The sequence below is a fragment of the Protopterus annectens genome, chromosome 12.part0 (assembly GCF_019279795.1).
Source record: "Protopterus annectens isolate FY-2018-M chromosome 12.part0, PAN1.0, whole genome shotgun sequence".
Taxonomy (NCBI): domain Eukaryota; kingdom Metazoa; phylum Chordata; order Ceratodontiformes; family Protopteridae; genus Protopterus; species Protopterus annectens.
Genome location: NC_056746.1, coordinates 1,185,058,494 through 1,185,085,796, shown reverse-complemented (window position 1 = coordinate 1,185,085,796; position 27,303 = coordinate 1,185,058,494). Strand labels below are relative to the sequence as shown.

Genomic DNA, 27,303 nt, shown 5'->3' with positions numbered 1-27,303 from the left:
AGGTCTGTGATGAATAAAGACTTGTTGCTTCGGAACACTACCTGGGTTTCATGATTTTTGGAAATTATGTGACTGAGCTCATCAATGAAGTTTTAAGAACGCTAGTTTCTTTGCTTTTTACTTTTTTTTTCAAACGGGCAAGACTCTGTTGTATAGATCAGTTTTTCCACCTCTAAAGGACTTTTTTCCCAGTCCAGAAGGGTGGAAAAAAAGCTCTGGGTTTGCAAAATCACATAATTTTGCCCAGGACACTTTTGGTTATAGACCCCCCATGTCGGGGTCAGGGGAACAACTTTAATGGATGTTTCTCTAGGGGCAGAGGCAGTCCACAAAATTAAGGTTTTCAAGGTCCCATCACTAAGAAACTCTTTCATCATTGCCTGATTGCTGCACTCTGGAGGCAGTTGGGGGGAGGTGCTTATCTCTGCGCACTTACACCTGGCTAATCATTACTCAAGATTCTTGGGGCAGAAGATAATCACCAGATGCTACTTAATTACATTTGCTTTGCCTACTACCAACAAAAAGAAAATCCCAAATATTTTACCCAGTCAGAAGGATGTAGCAGCCTCAGAGGTAACAAATCTGCTGGAAAAAGTGTCATCCAGGAGGTCCCATCAGATCAGCAATGATCCAGAGTATATTCAGCATTCTTTTTGGTTCCAAAAAGTGGGGATCTCAGGCCCATTTTGCACCCCAAACACCTAAATCAGTCTGTCAAGGCAAGTTCCAGATGGTCATGGTACTGTCCATCTTGCCTCTTCTGAGGAAGGACTACTGGATGTCCTAAACAGACCTTCAGGATGCTTACTACCATGTAAAGATAGCAAAGTAATCAAGAAAGTTTCTCCACTTTAGTCAGGGAGACAGTCGCTTCCAGTTCAGAGCACTACCCTTTGGCCTCACCACAACCTCCAGGATGGAAACCAAATACATGGTAATTGTAGCAGCTTATCTAAGGTTGTAGGGGTTCCAGTGCTCCCATATATAGACAATTAGCTCCTTACTGTTCCCACCAGAGCAGGGACTTGTTACTCCAGTTCTCCCATTACTAAAGAATCACCATAAATTTTATAAAAAGTCATTTGACTTCAACTCCAGCAACAGAATTAATAGGGTACCACCTGAGCGTGACTTCACAGATAGGCAGACTCTTGCAGTCCAGAATATGATCTGTTCACCTTCAAGCCTCTCCTGTTCTTGCTTCAAGTAATCCTCCAGCAAGACATGTTCTTTGTCTTTTAGAGTCAATGGCAGTGTCTATTACTGTAGTCTTGCAAGTAAAGTATTAGGTGAGAGTTCTACAGTGGACCTTGGCAGTACAATGGTCAATGTTACATCAGCCTGTATACTTTCCAGTTCACCTCACACTGATAAGCAGATATCATATTCAGTGGTAGTTGACCTCCCCTCTGGTCTCCTGGGATTAGCCATTTACCTTTCCACCCCCAATGGCCATGGATACCTCCCTTCTGGGAGGGAGGAAAGCATTGTGAAGGGAGAACTGTCCAAGACAAATGACCCATTACAAAGGCAAACCTTCACATCAGTGTTTTGGAAGTAAGAGCAGTCATAGCATTATAGGTATTTCAGGACTGTCTTCCCAATAGCGTTGCCACTTATCCATTTTTTCCAGTCTATCCTGAAATCAAAATGATTGTCTGGTAGTCTGGGAAACATTGTACAAACTCCAGTATTCTGCCTCAAAAAAAAAAAAGAAACAGACTATAGGCGTTTGTTAAATCAGCAGATTTACTATGCTTTTATTTTTACAAAAAGCATAGTAAATCTGCAGGAAAAAGGCATCACAAATGGAAAAAGAGGGTGCTCCCTTGTCTGATGTAATAATTATGTCATGAAATGGGCAGAAAGTGGATGGGACCTGGGTGCAGTTATGTGAAGTGTGAGGGGTGTGACCTACGTTTGGTTTTAGCCACAATGGTAAGTGGCAGCCCTACTTTCCAAGATGTGATTTCTTTCCAGACAGGCAACATAGTGGTAGTCTAGCACATAAACAAACAAGGAGGAACCTATTTGTACCCATTATGTACAGAATCCATGAGGGTTTGGCAGTGGTCAGTGTCTTCTCAATGCTTTCTCGTGGCAATGCACATCCTGGAAAATTTCAGTGTTTAAGCAGAGAAACTGAGCAGGTCTATTCTTCTGCCCCCACAAGTGGTACTTCAACCAAATCATGGCATCAATGATTTTCAGTCACTGGGGTCAGCCGTGTGCAACTTTGCCCTGATTCCCCCAGAGGGTCAATCACCATAGGATGCACTAGTCCACAATTGATCCCCAGGTCTCCTATATGCTTTTCCACCATTTCCACTCATAACCAAATTCCTGTACAAAGCTATCTGATACAAGGCAACAGTGATTTTCATTGCCCCCTTCTGCCCCCAGAAGATTTGGTTCCCTTACCTTTGGCCTCATCTAAAACACCCTCTACGGGTGTTGAATCCTTGACCAGATTTTCTGTTCCATCCATCTGTCCAGCCTCACCAAGACCTGACAGACCTAAAACTGACCACATGGTTCTTTCAGTTCCAGTGATGGCTAGAGGTGCCATGCTTTCTGCTTCTGTTATCCATATTTTGATGTCTTCTGAGAAATCTAACATTGGAAAGGTTTATAGAAGTAAGTGGAAGACATTTACTGTTTGGATTTCCTCTAAGTGCTTAAATCCTTTTTCAGCACCTCTCTCTTCTATTTTGTATTTTCTGGCAGGGTGATTTCAAGAAGGTGATAGCTTATCTGCTACTGAAGTTCAAATTGTAGGCATTTCCAACTTTCATAATGGAGAGAATCACAATTCTGGTTGCTTCCTTAAAAGCTTTCTTAAAGGAGAGCTGTCTGCTTAGACCACCCATAAAGGATCCTATTTCTCCTTGAGATGTTACTGTTATGCTTCAGACTTTGACCAAGCCATCATCTGAGCCAGTGACTTCTACAGAGATGAAGTTTTTGTCTTAGAAAACTATTTTTCTCATAGTGATGACTTCTCTGAGGAAAATTTCAAAGATACAGCCTTTATCATGCAAGCCTCCTTATTTGATCTTCCAAAAGGACAGAGTTTCCTTTTCTTCCTAAGGTGGCTTCCAAGACCCATCTAAATCAGACTATTAATCTAACAGTTTTCTTTCCATATTTCACTAACTAAGGATATGTCTTGTATTATTGGATGTTCACCATCAAATGAGATTATATTTACGTCAGACCATGGCATTCAGAAAGAATGATCAGCTTTACATGTCTTTCTCAAACGTTAAGCTGGGTAAGGTGTTTACAAAGTTACCTTGTCCAGGTGGCTATCCAACTGCATTACCTTAGTCAACCAACAAAGAGGAATTGCTGTTCTGCATAAACTTAAAGGTCATTCAACCAGAGCGGTGGCAGCCTCCACTGCATTTTTTGCCAGGGCTTCCATAGTTGACATTTGTGATATGGTATGTGGTCCACGATCCATACCCTTGTATCCCATTATAAACTAGATATACACTCTAGGTCATGTTCATCTTTCAGTTCCACCATACCTCAGAATATCCTTCCATGAGACCACCCTGGAGTCCCAGTAGCTGGGGAGTCTGATCCAATCATTTAGTCTGATGGATAAGACAACATTCGATCAAAAAAATAAGGTACTGACCATAATGCTAGGTCTGTGTTGTGTTTATCTGTTCAGGCAAGTATCCCTTCCTCCTTCCACCATGCCAAAATTGTCATGTTCTGTTCTTGTCTGACCAAGTGGACCTGACCAAAATCTTGATAAGGCAGGGAAATCTTGGTCATGTTTATATCATTCTGAAACAGATCTTTACTGTTGTTATTTATTTACTTATTGACATTTGTTTACTGTTGTTATTTATTTACTTATTGACATTTGTTTGCTGGAAAAGTCCGACTGGGTCACAAGAGCCCATTTTCAGTGGAGGTCCAGGGAGAAAAGCTCCATTTAACAGAGAAAATAATTTTTTTTCAAAGACGTTACATAAAAAAAAAAAACAGTTGAATTGAAAATTATACACTTCAAAAAATAATCAACAATATTGTAAGGTGTAGAGATATATCAAAAATATGTTGCAAAGAGGACAATGAGAAAAAGCAAAGTAAAACGCTGTATACAATGCTGGAGAGCATCCTGTTGGCAATTCACAGCAGTAATAAGTAAAAGTCATGTGTTTAGTTTAATTGGAACTGTAAAGGGGGAGAGATGGAGATTAGGGTAGATTAATAGGGAGGAGGTGATAGGAAGAGGTTCTGTAAAGTGGCAGAGAGGGTAGGATATCCAGGTGAAGATGAGGTAGTAGTGATGGACAGAGAATCAGCACAGCTAGGAGTGGAGAAAAGTAGAAAAGTAGATGAGATTGATGTTCAACCAGGGCTATAGCATGAGCAGAACAATGAGTTTGATCGGTGGTCTTTCAGAAGATGCTTAAAGGAAGGATAATGACTTACAGTTCTAATAGCTCGTAGAATAGAATTCCATTTTTTGGCAACAGAGTAGCAGTAAAGGATTTTATGATTTATAGATGGCAAGAAGTTGTTTATCATTAGAACGAAGGGGTCTGTTTGGGTGAGAAGAAGAATCTATACAGCTTAGTGCAGGACAGGCATGGTGCTTATAAATGATGATGTGGCCAGCAGCAGCTAGTTCTGTGAAGTCCAGGCAGTGAGGTAGTTCAAGCCGGTTCAAACTTTTAAGGACCTTGCAGTGATGTGTATAGCATTGTTTATTGGCAGCACATTTACCACCTTTGTTGTAGCATATTTATTGTTTAGTTTTAACAGATACCTGCAAGTTAGTAAGGATATGGGCACTATATAAGATCGAAAAAAGGAAGGAAGGAGGTAAGTGGTTGCTAAAGTGGTTTTAGCAGAGTTAGTAAGAAAGTTTTTATGTCTATAAAGCATGGAACGTTTCTGGTGATTTTTTTTTTTTTTTTTTTTATTATTTTTTTAATGTGGAGTTCAAACCGAAGTTGTTATCATTTATCACACCAAGCAGTTTTGTAAAGGATACAATTTCTGAAGATTTTGAAGCTGGATTTTTTATTCAGATGTGCTTTTGGGCAGGAATAGCAGTAGTTTTGTTTTCTGGGTTTGAGTAATAATTGGGCATTGTGAAGCCATTTTTCAACAGAAGTAAAGACTTTTTATGTGATTTCAAGAAGATATGAATCTTCTTAAGAGCTTTGCTTGTTGTGACATTAATGCTAACCCCTTTACCTAGGGCAATCCTTTTGTATTCTTCAGATCCTCTTCTCTGTCAAAGAAAACCCTAACTTTTCCCCCAAGGAAGGGAAGAGCTGACGTCTGATTGCTGATTTCTGTTCTGCTTGCTCAGACCTCCAGCAGTTTTGGCACATAACAAACTGACAGAGTAATGGATGCATTTGTCAGATCATGTCTTATATTCCCTGATGTAACAAACATCATCAGGACACCCAAGCGGACAGTATGCATTTTGCTGCATTACTGTGTCTCCTGAGATAGGTCTACTGTTACTTATGTATACCTTCTTGTATATCTGACAGCTCTGGAGTAGCTAGAAAATCTTTGCTCTTTTCCAGGTGTTCCTCTTCAGAGGTTCACTGTCTTTTAGGTACTGTTAGCTAATTCTGAGCCTATATCTTATGACCTTTGCTATCCTTCTGTCTTTTGATTACTAATGCCCTTTTTTATGCAACCTTGACCATATCTTTACCAACATCCATCCATCCAGCCATTCTGCCGCAACTCTTTTTCCTATTTTTGTAAAAGGGAGGGGGTCAGGGGGTCACATCAACATGTGTAGTATATTCACATTTGCTTTTTTAAAAAAACTGCTACCTTACTTGTTCTTCCCCTACTGCTGTGTAATCAGCCAGTGCCAGCATTTTCTCCAGCTTTTTTGGAATAGCTAATCTTTACCTGTACCCCAAAATCAAGTGCCTGTATACTGTTATCTGGGATTGGATTTCCATCCTCATTACATCTAACACTTATACAAGCAGAACTTAACTAAAAACTGAGAACTTCCCCAGGCTACCTAGCCCCTCCCTTTTTACCCATAATACCATGGTGCTAAAGAACATTTTCCAGATCACTTCAGTCATGCTTACATTCATCTTGCTAGAGAGATCAGCCTACGGCTACAGAAAGTTTGTTTGCTAGTATTGTGTCTGCACTTATTATTCCCATGAAATTACTTATCTTACTCCTCTTGGATGATGCTTCAGTCACGGCTGTAGCAAGGTCAGTTGACACACTGGACAGTGCTTCCATTTGGGGTCTCCACCACCAGATTTACACCTAAAATAAGAAGTCCTCAAAGGTGAGGACAAAAAGGTCTTTAGGCCGATCAAAAACCTGTTATGTGTGTACATAACATCTCCTTGCTAAACAGTAGCAAGCAGAATGAGCACACTCAGCTTTGGTATGAAAGATCAGAAGGCCATGGGGTCTATTCTCCAACCAGATACTTGGATTAATTTCCAATTTCGTGCTTCAATGCAGCATAAAAGGGGATGCTGTACTCCTGAGTGTGCCAACTTTCGGATGAGATGTTAAACCAGGATCCCATCTAGTTTCGTTGGTAGTAGCCCTGCTAGATGTAAAAGATCCCATGATGCTTATTGAAAGCTGAGTAGAAGTTCCCTAGTGATCTTGCCCCATTTCCCATAGTTAGTATGAGTTCCACCTTTAGTCTCCCCTTTAAAGAGGACACTGACCTAGTAGGACTAACCTGATCAACAAAAAGTAAATAAATAGCAGCTCCTTGTTAGTGATGACAGACACCGACTGTCATGCAATTTAAAAAGCTATGTCCATGCATAGAGGCTGCCTGGATGCCTTTTGATAATGCTATGTACTTTCTGGAACTTATCAGCACCTCTTCTTTCCCACATACTATGCCCACTGACAGCTTGTGCCTGGGGCAGTCTGGCCACCTTTGCCCCACCCTTTCTTCATCTTTATTTTAGTATTTTTCTTAAGATTTAAAGTCAGTTCATTCCATTTTCATCCTTTAAGAGTTTGTATCTGATTCCCTACACTTCAGTTTATATGCCATTTGCATCCTGTCAAGTTGTTTTCCTTGCATTAAAGGATTCAGTTTTAAATTGGTGCTTATTTGAAGTTGTTCGGTCATATTATTTCTGGAAACTGCAGCACTGCCTTTGCAGTGCTGATTTTGTTTAAGATAAGGCAATATATTTTTGGTAGCATAATTGCCATTCTGCTGTTCCATTGTCTTTTCCATGTTCAGTCGAGTGTGCTTTGTAGCAGAGTCATTGCCATGACTTTTGCTGTTACTATGGACAAGAGAGAGTCAAAGGAATTTAAATACTGTTAAGTGTGGGGTGAAAATTCCCCCCACAAGACAAATATGCCAAATGTCTACAGTATTTGGAGGAGGGTCATTTCTCAGAACTATGTGAGATTTGTGCTTCTTTTAAACTGTCTACCTTAAAGCATAGAAGCAACTATTTAGGGTTAGAGAACTCAAGACTACCTCTGTTATTGAGGCATCCAGTGTTTCTTCATCCACCTCTGCCTCTGTTTGCCACCAAGCCAGTAGAGACCAAAAAGAAAACTTCCTTCTCTGAGCATGACCATTTGTTTCAGTCAAGAACCTCAGACCAGAGGGTTCTGCTCCCCCTTCTTAGCCCACTGTATCTAAGGAGGCTCATTCCTTAGACCATCACCAAGTAGCATCTCCTTCATTATATCTTAGTGCAAGCCGTAACTCTCAACATTGAAAATAGGTACAAATGCTCTTGAAAAGTTAGTACAGACAGCTAAAAAGCTAGACACATAATTTGCATAAAACTTGAATCTCTAATAACACATTGCTCCTCCTACGTCTAGAAGGACTTTGGGATACTACTCTGTAGTGGCAGAGGAGGTGAGTCTTACTTGTCTTTCACCTTTTCTCTGAGGGCAGTAAACTACATGGCTGATATGTTAAGGCTCCATAGGGACTTACAAATGAAGTATCAAAGACTCTGCAAGGGATGCCAGATGGGAAACTGAAGAAGAAACTCATCCCAGATGTGAACCATATTTTCGGTTTCCAACACAACCATGTATGTGCCTAGCTCACAGTGGATAGTCATAGTTCAGGGAGGACAGCAGACATTGGCATGGCTGTCAGATTCATACCTTTATTATGCTAAACAGATTTTAGCAATGACATAAAGGACATTTTTTAATAAATTCCCCAAATGACAGAACCCCCTGCTTTCTGGTCAGGCAGTAAAAGCCTTATTAAAGAAACAAGACTAGAATGACAAGACTCTTATTGCTCTTGGGTTAAACTTTAACTACCACAATGCCTCTACTGTATGATGCAGTGGAGCCTATGGCAGTTACTGTTCAGATGTGGTCAGCAGCACCTTGATAACAATTCATCTGGAAGAGGCTGCAGAGGTCATGTTACCTTTAAGAATGTCTGACAACCCAGATGACAATAAGTAGACAATAATGGTGCCACTGTCAAAATATTCCAAACTGATGAAGGGTGTGAGACCCGAAAGCTTTATAATAAACTTTTTGGTGTCAACCCAGATGTCAAACCAGATGTTAAGGGATACCACAGTACTCCAGTGGGGGCCTGCAGTCTGCATCCTAAGGATTTGTCTCGCTGACTGACTCTGGAGGCAGTTAGTGGTTATCTGTCCTACCACTTGTCCATGCAGGTAGGCATTACACAGGACAAAGAGATCAGGACAATAATATCCAGAGGTTATATGATCCCCTTCCTCTCTCTTCCCTGACTGCAGTTCCTTTGCTTGTCAGACAGCCCATGCCAGTAGAAGGCTGTGGCAAGAAAAGAGATTGTGAGCCTTTAACAGAAAACTGCAACACATAAAATCCCTCCAAGCTTTTTCTTAACTCATTCAAACCTGAGCAACAGGAGGCTAATTACTCCCCTTGCTTCATGAGGTCTTGTAAGACTTCTAAGAATTTTTACTAAACACTTGCTTCCTGAAAGCTCTTTTCTAAAATCCTCTGCTGAAAACATAGTTAATATGATTTGCAACATCTAATAAATGATACGAGTTACGGAAAATATAACATATGAATGCCCTTCAGTAGATAATGGGCTACACACTGGTGTTAATATCAAAAGTCTGTCTACAGATGCTAATTTTATACTGCAGTTTTAGGAAAGGAAATGATATTTTATTGGCCAAACATTACCAGCTTTGTGGTAAAAGAAAGCGTAATAGTTCTATAAGGTATGCAAGATAGATTCAAGATACCAGTGGGTGAAGTATTCACTTGTATGAGAGTTTTCCAATGATGCATGTCAAGAGGGGTGGGATGGCATACTGTTGTTTTTTGATACTGCAAGTTCTACGCAATTTCTGCACATAATATTGTCATACTAGTTTCAGAACAGTATTCATGTACGAAACATGCATGTTAGATGGCAAGTATCAATTGAAACACTGTGTGTCTTGATGTATTGTATATGATGACATAATTTATTCACCTGTGAGTCACTCAACTTTTATAAAGTGAATGCAGATATGAAAATATAACCAATGGTCATATCTGTTTTACCACAAAAGTATTTGTCTCAGAATATTGTCACATTACCGACCATATTTTAATATCATTTTTCAATGACATCTACTATGTGCAGATACTTCCAGTATGACAGTACCACCCTCTGTTTTTGCATTATTTTTTTCATACAAAACCTAATCAAACCAAACAAGAATACCTATGATGACACCCCTCCCCCCCACAAAAGGCCTTTCTCAATCAAGCCAATCCCCAAATCAGTTATCAGATCTCTACTCTATAAACTTAAACCCTGCTCCCCTTCTGCTGACAGCCTGCCTCCTCTATACTTCAGACTTGCACCCCCCCTCTATTGATTATCCGGTCTCCATACTTATCAATCTGTCATTTCAGAAAAATCTTGTCCTTGACATCTGGAAAAAGTCCTATATGATACTCCTACATAAAGGAGGTAACTCCACTGACCCCTCAAATTTCAGGCCTATTGTTATTCTGTCCCCTCTTTCAAAGATTCTTGAAAAGTGTGTGCACAAACAGCTCATTGCACATCTCATTCAGGAAAATCTCCTCACCCCAACATAACATGGTTTCCGCCCACATCACAGCACAACTACCGCATTACTGTCGTTCACCCACTCTATCTCCACATCTCTCAATAATAAGAAGTTAGTGTCATGCCTCTTCCTTGACTTCTCTAAGGCTTTCGATACTGTATCTCACAACCTCCTGCTCTCCAAACTTGCTTGCTTCAATCTCTCTACCTCTACTCTTTGCCGATTCTCTTCATACCTATCAAATAGAGCTCAGTCTGTAAAAAAATGGCTCTCTGTTATTTCTCCTTTCCTTCCAATTCAAACTGGTGTCCCCCAAGGCTCAATCCTGGGCCCGCTACTATTTAATCTTTTTACTAATAATCTCTTCCAATCCTGCCCCCACTCCACTCTTACAGTATGCATATGACTCCACCATCATCTCTATCTCTGACAATCTACCCCACCTACAAACCCTCACTCAAGACACGCTGCACTCAGTTGAAAGATGGCTCGCAACCAACCACCTCCTACTTAATCCCAATAAAACTAAACTTCTTCTCTTCCTCCCTGAACACCTCCAGCACCTCAAATCTACCTTCTCTGTCTCATCACTAAACAATACAACTATTCAGGCCGAATCTCACACTAAACTTCTCGGGGTATATATAAATGACGGACTTAAATTTGACATCCACATCAATAATTGCATCAAAAGGACACACCAAAAACTAGGATTGGTTTACAGAAATAAAAAAATTCATAACACAAAAATCTAAATTGTCTGTAGCTCAGGCCTGTCTCCTACCTGCCCTACTATATGCCACCCCTATCTTTAGTAATCTCCAAAAAAATGTCAACCAAACTTGAACTTGCATACAACAAAACAGCTAGATTTGCCACTAATCTCCCCTATCGCTCTCACCACTGCCTCTACTTAAAAAACTCCACTGGCTGGAATTCCATAATCAACTCCTTCTGTCTCAACTTCACCTGACACATACTATCCTCCATCAACCCCTAGCCTGCCCTTCGCTGGCAACTCTCATCTCCCCTTATGTCCCTAACTGGGAACTTCATAGCTCTGACCAATACCTCCTTCAAATTTCTAAACCTAATAAATCCATTGGAAAAAGTCTTTACAGTCACTCAGTCACCACTTCTTGGAACAAACTCCCTCTCTATATCAGATCAATTCAAATTTTTACCAGTTTCAAACTTGCCTTAAAGGAATATCTACTCCTGGACCTGCCCCTGTAAAGATCCTACTTGAACCACTTCCTCCTCCAGCTTAGCCTCCCCTCCTTCACTGTTCCTATTTTCTTGCATCGTATACATTTCTACTTGTATTTTAGTTCTGTTTCTGCGTCTATCACTTTTTATCCTTAATTCTTACATTAGATACATCCTACTTACATTTTATGTCTATTTCTCTATCACTATTATCTCCTACTAGACTCCACTCTATACCTAATATGTTCTACTTCCCTATCTCTCCTTCCTTTCGCATATATGCCCCTACTTGCCATGACACTAATCTGTTACAGTATGGCATTCAATTCTTGTATTTAAGATTGTTCTTCTTCTTTCAAACATTGTATAAGATGAACCTTTATTTTTCTTTATGTATAACGCATACCTTTACCTCCTTATGTTTGTTTGCTTAAATATGTACTTCATTGTAACAAATTCAGTTTTGTACTGGAGCTTTTCTCCTCGGGTCTCTGCTAAAAAAGCCAGACCAACCCGGTTAACAAATGGCAAATAAATAAGTAAATAAAATAAATAATAAATGAAATGTATCTCAGATTTTTCATAACGTTTTGCAAACACTCCTAACTAACTCCGTGTCTGCATAGCTCATACTGACCATTTCACTGTGTGTGCTTAATAAATCATGTTGCTTTGTAGATGCCACCTTACTGCCTTTGTTTTAGATATATATCTGTACCAGGACTTCAGAAATTATTCATTGCAAACACAAACTAGTATACTCACTTCAAGAGTACAGGGAAGTCTCTTGTAATGATGTGTGTACTCTTACAGGATACACAAGAACTATGCTCTCCTGATGACTATATTCTAGTAGGAGGCGGTGAGTTAAGTTTTTTTTTTTTTTTTGTACCCAGGAAAATGCAGAACCTTAGGCCCATCTTCAGATTCTTCAGCTTAAAACAATACATTCCAAAAGAGCCCTTTTACATGATCATGATGTAATCCAGCCTTACGTGTCTGCAAGAAGGAGAGTGTATGGTCTTTTGGACACTGCTCTACACAATAGAATTGCCAAGGAGTATTGGAAGTTCTTATGCTTCCACATAGGAGCTAGCATTCTTACTTTCAGGTTCTTCTGTTTGGTGTCACCTCAGCCTCCAGGGTGTTCACCAAAGGCATGGTAGTTGTGGCATGCCATCTAAGGCTGTGGGGAAGCATTTTTTCCATATCTGAACAACTGGCTTCTGGTGGACCTCACAATGGACAGGCTGGTAACTTCCAGGGCCTATGTTCTGTCTGTGTTCCACAAAATCCCAGTTAATGCAGATGCAGATGCAGTCCATCACATTCACTGGTTATAAGATTGACAGTATGCATTTTTTAGCATTTCTTTCACAGGAGAGAATTCTCTCAAATTCAGATAATGATCTCAGATTATGCAGAACTAGTTTTTCACAGCAGCACTTTATGTCAAAGTGCTGGAGCTTGTAGTGACTTTTATTCATGTGTTTCCCAGTGCTCATTTTCACATGAGAGTATTCCAGTCTGTTTTTATTCAGACCCTTCCAAGGCCCACACTCAAGTTGTGGTGATCACCACAAATGCTTCTGCTTTAGGGTTGGGGAGGATTGCCAAGACCAAATGATCCAAAAGATTCAAATACAAACAGAGGCCTCTCTGAACATCAACATCTAGATAAGAGGGCATTCCTTCTGACATTACAGGCATGCCAATAATCTTTCTCATCAGGTGCTGTTGCCATTCACTCTGACAACATGTGAGGTGGGCCCATTCCTATCCCCTGTGCTGGGAAGCCATTAAATTATAGGACTGGGCCTTTGTAACCAGTTGTTATCTCAGTGTGGTTCACATTATAGGACAGGCCAGTTTGTTAGTGGACAGGTTCAGCTGTTTCCCGCAGATGCTTCACAACTTGTCTCACAACCCATCTACAGCTAGACCTCTGCTCAAGCATTAGGGAAAGTCTTGCTGCAGCTAGATTGCACCCTCAGCCAATACCAAATGTAGCAACTTTTTTTCCCTTATTCCTCTCTTGAGTGGACAGCTCAGAGATGCACTCTTTCAGAAGTTGCCAAAGATCTCCATTATATCTTCCACTTAATTCCCCTTATTAGCAGTTTTCTGGAGAAGGCCAAAATGCACCAGGCCACAGTCATACTAGTAGCTCCATTTTTTGTCCCAGCAAATGTGTTTCCCTTGCTATGACCTCACATTCTCGACAAGGTTCTATCTGTGGCCAACTGATAGACTGTTGTCATACCTGTCTGTCAAGCCTCAGTACAACCTTATATGTTCTTTGTGTTTCACTGTTGCAGTCACTACATTTGGGTAATCTGCTGGCAGGTAGCCCTCAGTCGGCCTGATTAACAAAGTCTTGGGTCCTGCATCGGTTGCTGTCCCTTCTTCCATGACGTCAGGTCGTCAGGAGTATAAAACATGCAGCCGATGTCATTACATTAGTCTTTCTTGCTGTGCGGTGCCCAAAGCAGAAGCAGTTTGCAAATGCCGGTTGACCAACTCTTGAAATTTTCGTTTTCGAGTTTCAGAACCAAAGTCTTCAACTTAAAGCTAAGTACCCCATTAGGGAAACTTTTTCTTGCTCCTTACCGATGTCAGTAAAAGTTAATAATTGCATTACTTGTAGAAAGCAAATACCTCATAAAGATTTTCATTCGTACTTTATTCCTTGCCTAGGCCCTGACCACGATGTACCTTGCTGTTGGTTTTGTGCTTTATTTAATCAGCGCACTATCCATCATCGGTACATTTTTGCCTCTAAATATTTTGGTTCTTGGTTTAATTATCCAGAAATGTCGTCGTTTAGCCACCCGACTACCGGGATTCCAAAAAAATGCAAAGATAAAGACAGAGACAGGCTGCTGAGGTCCAAAACTGCCGACGACGCTTCTTCTAAGCCAGTCGCCAGTTTGCTGGTACTCAGTGAGGTGCTTTTGCAGCCCCTGATACCCGCTAGTTCTGATTCGCAGGCCTCTACTGAGACCCATTCAGAGTCCGGTATGCCACGAGATACTTCACCTATGGAACCCGTGGATGTCTCTACCTTGGATGGGTCTGGAGCCGCTGTGCAGGCACTGGCTTCTGAGGGTGTATTCAGGCCTACAGACTTGCATATTAAATCGACACCACCTTCATTACTAAGGCCTAAATCTCGATCCATGTCTAAAAAACTGACGCCCAGGCCACATGTTCAGGCCCCTATGCCTAAAAAACAAATGATATAAATGGCTGAAGATCTAATTACTCTAATCAGGGGTAGTCAACCCCCCCCCCCCAAGAGGCCTAGATTATAGATTATAGAGCTAGATTACAAATCTTCTGATCAGGATTCTGTTTCTTCTGACTCTTCTAATGACCTGGATTTGTCCATACCTACTTATGAGGATTCTGATGCAGAGGATTCCATTCCCTCTGCTTCCCATCCTGAGGATTTTTCTTTTGGGGAAACTTTACATACTTTAAGGGAGCATTTCCACTGGGAAAGCCAGGAATTTTCTGATTCAAAAAAGTGGTTTAGGGATTTCCTTCTTCTACCTCAGCATAGGCCTTTGGCTATACCTCCTGTACTAGACGTTGATGATGTGTTCTCGGAATCCAGTCTGGCTCCTGATTCCCTGCCTCTGACTCCTAGTAAACCTGACAGATACTACAGGGTTCCTGAGTCCCACAAGTTCCTTTTCAAAAATCTTGTTGCAGATCCAGAGACCATTTATCAGGGGCCCAATGGCATTAAGGCTTCTACTGCTAAAAATCCTACCCCTTCTGATAGAGATTCCAGGGCGCTGGATAGATGGGGTAAAAAGGTTTATACTTATGCATCCTTGGCAATCAGAGCTTTAAGCTGCCAATTTCATATGTTAAAATATCAACAGCATATTACTGGACTGCTTAAACAGAAAATGATGTTGATTCCTGACTGTGTGGAAAATAAAGATTTACAGGACTTAATGCATTCTGCTGAACAAGTTGGAAAACATACTTTGCAATGTGGTTTTGATTCTTTAGAGGCCTCTTGCAGGGCTGCTGTTACTGAGTCTGTGCTTAGAAGGCATGCTTGGCTTAAGGAGCAATCTTTGCCCGATCATGTTAAAGCTAAATTGTTGGATGCTCCTTTAAATCAGGGCCACCTGTTTAGCAATAAGGCTGAAGACGTTCTTAAAAAGATGGAAGATAAAGTTAAATCTATGCAAACTGCTAAAGATTTTTTACAAGTACAACCTCCAATATTTAGTAGGCACTGACCTACTAAGAATTGGTCCTTTCCAGCCCCTTCCAGATCCTCTCAAGCCAAACCCAGACACAGCAAAACCCCCAGGTTTCAATCCCAGGGGACTCTCAGAACTAAGCAGTGGGGGGCCTCCACTTCCAAATCTGGAAATAACAAGACATCCCCCTATGGTAAACAGTCTGAATGACTTCCTTTTAAAATTCCCAAGCACTTATCTTTTGACTGCCCCTTTGGGGGGGGGGGGGATTGCTCTTCATACAAAGAACTGGGAACTCATAACCCAGCACAAATGGGTTTTAAATATAGTATCCCAGGGATACAGACTTCATTTCCACACGTTGCCAACACCAAATGGGTGGCCAGACCTGCCCCAAATCAGTGGGCAGAGGCTCAAAAACAAGTACTTTACCTCTTAAGCATGGGGGCTATTCAATTGGTACCAGAAGAGGAAAAGGGACATGGTTTCTATTCCAAGCTTTTTCTAGTACCCAGAAAAGACAAATCATGGTGTCCAATCCTGGACCTGTCTACTCTAAACACCTTTCTGGAGATTCCAAAATTCAAGATGCTGACTCCACCAGTTACTTCCTATGCTAGGCAAAGATGCCTGGTTGTCAACTCTAGATTTAAAAGAAGGATACCTGCACATCCCAATCAGGGAATCTTGCAGAAGATACCTACGCTTCAAAGCAGGCTACTTGCATTATCAGTTCTCTGCACTGTCCTTTGGTTTGTCTACTGCACCCAGGGTATTCACAAAGTGCCTGGCTCCAGTTATTGCATTTTGCAGGCAAAGAAATATTCAAATATATCCATACCTAGACGATTGTCTAATTCAGGCAGAAAACCAGGGCATACTTTTAAATCATCTGGCGTTTGTAAAAAGGGTTCTAACTTGTCTGGGATACACAACAAACGAAAAGAAATCACAGCTGGTACCCTGTCAACAGATTACATTCCTGGGTGCAAGCTTGAATACAACTGCCCAGATGGCTTTCCTCACGCCAGAAAAGCAAATTAATTTGGTAACTTACTTCAAACAAGTGGCCACAAAAACCCTGCTATCTGCAAGACAAATACTGCAAGCCTTGGGGTTCATGGCCTCCTGCATTCTTCTAATTCCATATGCAAGACTGCATATGAGGAAACTACAGTGGTATCTAAAAAGTCTATGGAGTCAACATTGTCACAGCCTGCAAACAATGATTCCTATCATATCTTGCCTACGCCAGGAGTTCCTATGGTGGGCAGAGGCCTGCCACCAAAACAAGGGACTGCCATTCACACTAACCCCTGCCGCCCAAACCCTAACAACAGATGCATCAGACTATGCATGGGAGGCTCACCTGGCAGGGAAGTGCAGTCAGGGTAAATGGAACCCAAATCAAATGCACCGACAAATCAATCAAAAAGAAATGTTAGCTGTACAGAATGCTCTGAGAGCCTTCAAGGACTACATTCTTCCAGGACAACTAATGATAAAGACGGACAACACCACGGTTATGTGGTACATAAACAAGCAGGGGGGTACACATTCCTACCCCCTCTGCAGACTAGCTATGGCATTGTGGAACACAGCCTTGAGCTACCAAGTGCACCTACAAGCTCAATTCCTGCCAGGAAAATTGAATACACTGGCAGATGGACTAAGCAGAAACCTCATGGACCCACGAGTGGAAACGGGAACCATGGATTTTCAACATGTTGACAGCGAATGGGGGAGCCCAGACATAGATCTATTTGCCTCCCCCCAGAACTATCAGTTGGACAAGTTTTGCACAAGGACTCCCCACAAACAAGCCTGGAAAGTGGATGCTCTGTCCTTCAGCTTGAAAAACCTATCAGTCTACACCTTTCCCCCTCTGCCTGTGCTCTCCAAAGTTCTACTAAAAGTCAAACAAGACAAACCAAGGATGATTTTGATTGCTCCAGACTAGCCACGCCAACACTGGTGCCCACTCCTGTGCAGTGTGTCGCAAATATCTCCATGGCACCTGCCTCAGACCCCTTCCCTGCTGTCTCAGCAGGAGAACCAGATTCTGCACCCTCAGCTTCCAACATTGAACCTTGCAGCCTGGCTAATCACTTAAATTCATCCCTCAGCAAACCTGTGATGGATGTCATCTTGGAGGCGAGGAGACCTAGTATTAGAAAATCATATGCTGACAAATGGAAAAGATTCTGTGCCTGGAACCAATCTTTAGGGATGAGCACAACAGCACCCAATTTACCTCAGATTTTGCAATACTTAACTGAGATGCTTCACAAGGGCCTGTCTTTTTCCTCCACTAAAATCCATGCCTCAACTATTTCAGCTCATTATAACACAGAACCACCCCTCTTCTCTCATCCTCTACTCAAGCAGTATCTCAGGGGGGCAAAAAAACTTGAGACCACCCAGGAGAGCTCCTACCCCTGCCTGGGACCTTAACTTTGTTATGGAGAAACTCACTCTACCTCCTTTTGAGCCAGCTACTACTGCAGACTTAAAATTTCTTTGTTGGAAAACAGCCTTCCTTTTAGCAATCACGTCAGCTAGAAGGATATCTGAATTACAGGCCCGTATGGCAGTGGAGCCTTTCATCATCTTTCATGTGGACAGGGTATCTCTCAGGACCAATCCATCCTTCATGCCCAAGGTGGTTTCCAGTGTGGCTCTTAATCAGTCCATTCATTTGCCTACCTTCTTTCCCAATCCACAGAACAAAGAGGAACGGATTCTGCATTCCTTGGATGTGCACAGACAACTTAGATTCTACTTGGACAGGACCAAATCTTGAAGAAAATCTGAACAATTGCTGGTAGCATTTGCTGCAGGGGCAGAGGGGAAGGCTAATTCAAAACAAACCATTTCTAAATGGATAAGCCATTGCATTCTTTTCTGCTATAAGCACCATGGAAAACCTACCCCCCAGGGGATCAGATCTCACTCCACCAGGGCTGCATCTACTTCTGAAGCCTTTCTCAGAGGTGTTCCTACCAGGGATATCCTAGAAGCTGCTACCTGGAGTTCTGTACATACTTTCACCAAGCATTATCATTTACCAATTTTTTCTAAATCCAGAGCTGGCTTTGCCACTGCTGTCTTGCAGTGCTTTATAGCTGGCCCTAATGCTGTATAAACTCCTCCTTCCAACCATAGCTTTGGGAATCTACCCAAATGTAATGACTGCAACAGTGAAACATGAAGAACATAGTACAGTTGTGTACACTTACCATAGATGTAGATGTTCAAGTGTATTCACTGTTGCAGTCCTGGTTACCCTCCCTCCAGCCCCCTAGTTTTTTTCTGGCTATACCTCTACTTTCCTTTACTATGCTTAAAAGCCTTTTTGGTGTATTTGCTTTTGGTTGGAGGTATACGTTTGTGTATTTGTGTTTATTTGCTCCCCATTAGGGGGGCACTTGACATCTGGGGCAAGAAAAACTGATGTAATGACGTCGGCTGCATGTTTTATACCCCTGACGACCTGGCATCCTGAAAGAAGGGACAGCAACCAATGCAGGACCCAAGACTTTGTTAATCAGGCCGAATGAGGGCAACCTGCCAGCAGATTACCCAAATGTAATGACTGCAACAGTGAATACACTCGAACATCTACATTTATGGTAAGTGTACACAACTGTACTTTCTATGCCTAACAGTATGATTTCTCCAATTCAGGTAATGGCCAATGACCCTTCATACCTGGAGAAGGTGGTCCAGATCTCCCTTTTTCTCAGAAACCCAATATGAGGAAAATGTACTAAAGTATACTTGTTTATCCATTTGGGCCTTGCCCCAATGGCCCAATGTTTAGATCCTATCACTGCTTCAGTTCCATCTGTTTTTAAGTATTAGTATTAACAGATATATCTCAGTAACATACAGTCGAACAAGTACCGTGCTTCTAAATCCTTGTTATCAACATTAATAAGTATAACTAGATATGCTCTAGAGAAGAGAGGAATGAAGGTCAGCAGGACTAAGACAGAATATATGTGCGTGAATGAGAGGGAGGATAGAGGAATGGTGAGGATGCAGGGAGTAGAGTTGGCGAAGGTGGGTGAGTTTAAATACTTGAGATCAATAGTTCAGAGTAATGGCGAGTGTGGAAGAGAGGTGAAGAAGAGAGTACAGGCAGAGAAGAGTGGGTTGAGAAGAGTGTCAGGAGTGATTTTTGACAGACAAGTACCAGTAAGAGTGAAAGGGAAGGTCTGCAAGAGGGTAGTGAGACCAGCTATGTTATATGGGTTGGAGACAGTGGCATTGACAAAAAGACAGGAGTCAGAGCTGGATGTGGCAGAGTTAAAGATGTTAAGATTTGCACTGGGTGTGACGAGGGTAGACAGGATTAGGAATAAGTATATTAGAGGGTTAGCCGAGGCTGGACGGTTTGGAGACAAAGCCAGAGAGGTGAGATTGCATTGGTTTGGACATGTGCTGAGGAGGGATGCTGGGTATATTGGGAAAATGATGTTAAGGATGAAGCTGTCAGGTAAGAGGAAAAGAGGAAGGCCTAAGATAAGGTTTATGGATGTGGTGAGAGAGGACATGCAGGTGGTTGGTGTGACAGAGCAAGATGCAGAGGACAGGAAGAAATGGAAACAGATGATCTGCTATGGTGACCCCTAATGGGAACAGCCGAAAGAAAAAGAACTTAGTTACGCACTGTGTAACAAGTACCTTGTGCCTAAATCCTTCTTGTGTATTAGAATTAATAGGTATACCTCAGTTACATACACTGTAACAAGTACCTGATTTCTAAATCCCTATTATCAGCATTAATAGATATAACTCATTTACACATTGCGTAACATGAATCCTGGTCCCTAAATCCCTTTTATGCATCACCATTAATAGGTATAATTCAGTTCCTACTTCTTACCCCCTCTTATGCATCATCTTTACACTTGTTTAACTCACTTGCACAGTATGTCATACTTACAATGTGTAAAATCCTTTCTGAATGCCAAATTCATGCGATATTCACTGGACTTAGTACACACAAGCTATAACTTTCTGCCCAGATTCCTTAGGTAAAAACATTTATTTGATTGCACAGTATGAGTGACTTTAGTAGTTACAGTGCTGGAAAAAGTATAATGCATTTTGATCTCATTAGCAACTGAACAGGCGTAAGAGTCCGTCTTTACCAAGTCTTGTCCCACTTCAGAAGTGATGCAACAGTTCTTGGAATGCCTTTATATCTGAATCATAGGTTCATAGGCAAGTACTTGGCTAACTTCCCTTGCGGGACATTTTAAGCCTGGCAAATTTCCCTTTTTTTACTCAAAATAACCAATCCCATTTGATTATAGATTGGCCTTACCCATCCCATGGTTGGTAATTATGTATTATCCTTAATGAGAATAGCTGACATCATACCATAGATAATTTGAGGGGACCCATGTATGGAATAAAGCATTTAGGAGCATCATCTAACCATTAGTAGTACAGGGGGGCAGTTCTGGGGTAAATTTCCTGTTTCCCATCTATAGATCTAAGTTGTGTTTATAAAATGGACAGACATGAACTCTGATTCATGTAGATGAGGAGTCTGTTCCATAGCAGAGGTATCCTCTGCAAAATATACCTGTCCTTTCAAACTACTCTGTTGATGTTGTGGAAGAGGTTTAGATCCCTAGACCAAGTATTTGTTATGCATGTGGCTTGCTGATGTGCAGTAAATCCGTTAGTAATAGGTCAGAGGATGCCTTGTATACCAGATACAGGTCACCTGTTAGCAGTCTGTAGGATAACAAGTATAGTGACAGGGCTTTGAGTTGGTCCATGTAGGACATGTTATTTAGGCCTTGTATCCTTTTAGTAAGGTATCTCTGGGGGCATTCCAGTTGTTGCTTATGTCTGGACAGATACATGCCAAAGGGGGTGAATAAAGACAATGACATCTCTAGATCTTTGTTTATAAGATGTGCGGTATAGAAGAACTTTCTTACAAAAATAGACACATGTTGGTCAAAAGTTGGGTCACTGAGCACATAAGTTCCCAAATCCTGAACAACTGGGTCAAATTTTAGGGGCATATTGCCAATGCGATAGTTCTCTGGGGTAGATAACTTCAAAAAGGATGCAGTAATGCATTTTTTGACATTTGTTTCAGACCATGATTTTGACACCAGTTATTTATTTGAAGCAGTCCTTCCTGCAGGCTGGTTAAGTCATTTAGGGATTCAATGACTGCTCCTAGCTTGCTGTCATCTGCAAACTTAGTCAGCCAAAGCCCTTTGGTATTGACATTTACTCAGAAAAGTAGATGCCAAAAAGGAGAATTCCCAACACAGAACCCTGGGAGATTCCACTGGGGATTAGTTTCTGTATGGAGATAACTTCCCCTATTTTGATTATCTGTTTCCTATCTGTGAGCCAGCTGGCAATCCAGCAGGTGACATAGGAGTTTATTCCCAGTTTATTTAGCTTTTCTACTATATCTGAGTGGGGAATTGTGTCAAAAGCTTTGGCTAGGTTGAGGTGTGCATTGTGTACTATTTTGCCTTCATCCATTGCTTTAATGACTTTTTCAAAAAAAGTCCATAAGGTTGATTAAGCATGACCAGCACTTGATGAATCCAAACTGAGATGGGTCTAGTGACTGGAGGTTCCGTATGTCCTGATTGATTAGTTCCATGATAAGTATTTCCACGGCTTTTCATGTGAGACTGGTCAGGCTCATGGGCTTGTAATTGCCAGGGTCTGTGGAAAATCCTCCCTTATGCAGGAGAATGACTGTTCTGTAGTTGCTTGGTACAAAACCTGTATGGAGGCTAAGACTGAACAGTGTTGTTAGGGGTGTGCCTAAATCATGCTTCATGCTATTCGAGATGCATTCATGGATGTTGTCAGGACCCATCAATGCAGTATTTTTAGCTTTTGCTAGCACTTTTATGACTTAGTCTTATGTGATAGCTAGAGGTGAGTCATAGGTTCATAGGTTCATAGGTAGGTACTAGGCTATCTGCCCGAGGGCATTTATAAGCCTAGCCAGAGTGTGTCAGCTTTCGCTGCCCCATTGATTAATTAACTGAGCCTCTGTCAAGCAGAGCCAATGAAGTGATCCCAGGGGTATATTTTCTGTTACTCATCCACTCGTCAAGGCTTCTCTTGAAGAGTGTTAGTGAGGGGCTCTGCCTAATGTAGTTAGGAATTTTGTTCCAAAGCATGGGGAGTCTCTGTGACAGGAATCTATCCCTCCAGCATGTTCTATTTATTGTTGTGGCGAGGTTTAGCTCACTAGAGCGCGTGGCTCGCAGTGACTTGAATTTCTTTAGGTGGAGCATGTCCATCAATTTTGAGTTGGACATGCCTTTGTAAGTCAGGCAGAGATCACCTCTGAGTAAGCGATATGTCACGGAGTACAGCCAGAGTTTTTTCAGTCGGGCTGCATAGGACATATGGTTGAGGCCAGTAATCCTCTTGGTGAGGTGCTTTTTGTGGTCTTTCCAGCTAGTCAGTTTCATTTATATCTTGAGGGACAGCTGGAGGGAAGATAGGGGTCATAATTTAATTGAAATATAAAGTTAATGTTTTTGCAATGACCAAATGCATACATGGAAATGTGTGTGTGTGTGTGTGTGTGTGTGTGTGTGTGTGTGTGTGTGTGTGTGTGTGTGTTCCATATTATGCCATCTTAAGTTCATATGTGCATTGAGAACAACAGTGCAGTTAACTAGCAGTAAAGAAGTTGTTCACTGGTCAGTGATATCTGTCTCTTATATGTACTTTTCTTCCTTTCCACCTCCTATAACTGGTAATGAAGAATCCAGCTGCAATTGATGCACCAATAAAGCTAGAGCTCCAAGTTTCTTCTACACCTCATTGTGTCATCAAGCCATCTGGAAACACTGTGTCTGTAACTGCAACCGTAAAGGTCATCCTGATGCCTCCAGATGCCATTCCCATCCAGCTATCCAGTATGACCATGGTAAGCTACTGTGTGTCTCTGAAATCTGTACAGAATGTTTGTAGACCAGGCTTAGGTAATCAGACCATAACTGGGTGATTAGTAGTAGTGGTAGCTGGTGTGGCTAGCCCATGACTGACTAATCAGAAATAACTGGTTTGGACCATGTTTTTTGCAAAGGTGATTGCAATTAAGAGTCGTTGCCAAAATTTATAGAAGAGTATGCACATAGCTGTGTTTTGAGCATGTAAACCTTGGGCGTTCTTGCCTTTATTTGCTTGCTGGCTATTTTTACATAAATGAATGTACTTGCTTTATAGTTCAGTGCCATCTCTACGGCAATACATATGTTGTATATGTTATACATTTGCCTTAATTATGAATTCACATTACATACTTTTTGCTGTCAGTTGAAACAATTTTTAGTTAAGTTTTTGGAGGCCCACAATGCTATGCTTTTTATTTTGTTTTATACTGATGTCTTGAAATATTTAATTATCTGCCTCATGCTTCATGTATATTTTTTTCCAAACTAAAGGCTAAAAAAGACACACAGACAAATCAGTGAGTAAAAACTGCAAGGAAATCCCAGACAAGCTAGAATTTTCACATCAAGTGTTTCAGTTACATAGCTTCTGAATGTGCATGGCTTTTTAAGTCTTTATGGTTGCATTCAGGCCAATAAAGTCAAACCCCACTAGCTGTTGAATTGCATGTTTGGGCCTTTTTATTGACCTCATCAGCACAGCATAAGTGGATAGTTTGTCTATACTTCAGAAACACAGGGCCTTTAAACACAGCTGATGCCCATAAAGATTAAGGTACTTGCAAAATATCCCAATTAACATACAAACCAAAGGGCAAAAAGAACACAAGGACAAATGATTCAGTAAAAACTGCAAGGAAAGCCCAAACAAGCTAGAGTTTTCACTGTGTGATACCTTACGCCACCTGTAGTGGAGGTTAATCTTTATACTGAAATAATTCTTCTCAGATGTTCAAGACATCATCTCTTTGGCATCACTGGGCTCAGAATAGTGACCTGAGAATGCCCTTTCAGGTATGTCTTTTAGTGGGAATGTTATCATCTGTTTGGCACCACTGGGCTCAGAACAGTGACCTGAGAATGCCCTTTTAGCTATGTCTTTTAGTGGGAATATTATCATCTGTTTGGCACCACTGGGCTCAGAACAGTGACCTGAGAATGCCCTTTTAGCTATGTCTTTTAGTGGGAATATTATCATCTGTTTGGCACCACTGGGCTCAGAACAGTGACCTGAGAATGCCCTTTTAGCTATGTCTTTTAGTGGGAATATTATCATCTGTTTGGCACCACTGGGCTCAGAACAGTGACCTGAGAATGCCCTTTTAGCTATGTCTTTTAGTGGGAATGTTGTGCTACCAGTATCTGCCACATGCTGGTGCTTACTTGACTTTGATCATCCATTATTCTTCATGTCAATGTTTTGTCTGACATCCCTGTTGAAGTACATATTTTGTTTTTATATAGACTGCTAAACTTGAAATGGTGGGACTCATCACTTGTATGTTATCGCTGTGCTCTTTCTTGACTGGATACTGAAGATTGGCTATGAAATATTTAATCCAATTTTGATACCTAAATACATTGAACATTCTTTAACATGAACTATGGGCTAATGTTACTAGCAAATTACGATAATGTGTTGCTCTCAGATATTATGCTTAAGGTTGAGATTTTTTTCTCAGATGTTTTTCCCATGCAAGTTTTTTTTTTTTTCAGATATTGTTATTTTCATACAAGTTATTGTTTTTAGATGTTACTTATTCCATATAAACTGTTTAGATTTTTCAGAAGTTGTTTATTCCATGTAGTAATTGTTTTTTAGATGTTTATTTCACGCAAGATATTTAGTTTTTCAGGCGTTGTTTATAACTTGGTACTCTGTGCTGCTTTGAAAGACTACCCACTGTGATTAGCAAGACAGAGTCCTAAAAGGGCCTGCAGAATGAATATGAATGTATTGTCATGGTGCAGATGACCATTCTCACAGATACACGGCTACAGATGTTAGTACAATTTGGACAACTTGACATTTACTGAAGCTTTTAGCAACATATTAAATCTCTTATCATTTAATAAAGTCCATCATACTCAGCTTAGAGGAAATGACTATTCCCAGGTATCCAACACTCAGGAACATACATTTTTGTCTTGGAATCATAGCAAAGTTCCTTGATACACAGATAGATGCTCTTCTGTAGGAACAAAGGCCCTAACGTATGGCAAAGCTCTTCTGTAGGAACAAAGGTCCTAAGGTATGGCGATGCTCTTCTGTAGGAACAAAGGCCCTAAGGTATGGCGATGCTCTTCTGTAGAAACAAAGGCCCTAAGGTATGGCGATGCTCTTCTGTAGAAACAAAGGCCCTAAGGTATGGCGATGCTCTTCTGTAGGAACAAAGGCCCTAAGGTATGGCCAGTCATCAGCTTTTGGCCTCACATTTTTAGTCTTACAGAAGTAGTGTTTTGCTTCTTGTTTGCATTTAGCAGCATTCAGCAGGTAACTATGCAATAAAAGATATGCAGCATCTGTTCTTGCACCTTCAGAGTCTTCATATTGTAGTTACGGTGGTTGACCTCCATTTCCATGTTGCTTTGTTACTTTAGTGTCTTAATAATGCTCTCCCCCACTAAAAATAAGGAGCAGTCAATCTGTAGATGCAGTGAATGCAACCTTCCTTGGTTATGTAAGTAGGTAACAGTGGCTTAGTGACTAATAGCCTGCAGCTAGTACAAGTGTTTTTTTCTTTTTTGTACAAATATACATAGAATCTCCTGTATCAACCTAAGTGTTTCTGTGTCCCTCTAGGCATAGTTCTGTTCAGCTTTAGTAAGTGACCTGACAGCATCTAGGAGTTACACTAGAAGAGCACCTATTTCATGTACTGAAGTTTCTCATTAACCTTACTGGCAAAGGTATATCAAAGTGAGCAAGCACATCATCTGATGTAATAATGTTCTTCATCCTGAAGACATGTTCTGTTATTACTGTTTGTCCATTTCTGTTCATCTTTGTTCTGTAATAGTGGATTCAATGAATGTATTAGTGTAAAGATGTTACACAGAAAAAAAGTTGTACTATTTTACAAGTCATAAATATGATATTGTTTAAAGCATATCCTTAGGTCTAAGTTCCCCTAGAACAACTGCTGTTTTATCTTGACTTGTTTGCAGTCCATTACTGTCACTTTCTTTACAGTAGTCCCCTTCAATAAACACATCACACCAAATGACATTTAACGACCTTTATTAAACTTCCATAACATAGCTTTGTTCACCAAATTCATTAATTACAACTTACCATAATATAGTTGATTCTAAACACAGCATAACATCTTTGTAATGTTAATCAGGGCAGCGTACCTACTCACCCTGCCCCAGTAAGCAGTGTCCATACCTCTGCTCAAGTTCACGCCAAATGTGATTGCTTACCCAGCTACAGTTGTCTAAACCTCTTAAGCCCCTCCCTATCCTTATCTCATTTCCTCCCAACCATTCCTGCCGCCACTTAACCCTTTCACCTTCCCAACCCACTTAACTCCCACTAATGTCAATCTAACCCCTCATGAAGATGTCCCGGGACAACTTGGTTTGTTGACAAACTTCATTTGTCTCCATTTGTTGTACTCCTGTGCCTTTCTAGCTCATCTAGGACAATCTGTGGGTTACCCATGTGCTTTTCATTTTTCGTGGCACCAAGGTATCATCAGGGTAACACTGTACATTGGGTACCTGTTGCAATATCCGAACCAATGGCTGCAATTATATAACAGAACCAGATATCACTGCAAAGATTTACTAAGTACGTTAAGTTCAGAAACTACTTACAGCTTC

General features: G+C 41.1%; 1 protein-coding gene across 2 annotated transcripts in view; it reads left to right on the top strand.

Annotated features, from left to right (window-relative positions):
• Positions 1 to 27,303, top strand: part of LOC122817075 (phospholipid transfer protein) — a 257,047-nt gene that overhangs the window by 150,056 nt on the left and 79,688 nt on the right. For both annotated transcript variants that reach the window (XM_044090228.1, XM_044090227.1), the window contains exon 11: positions 23,286 to 23,450. In XM_044090228.1, coding sequence (XP_043946163.1) covers positions 23,286 to 23,450 — 165 coding nt within the window. The remainder of the gene's footprint in view (positions 1 to 23,285; positions 23,451 to 27,303) is intronic.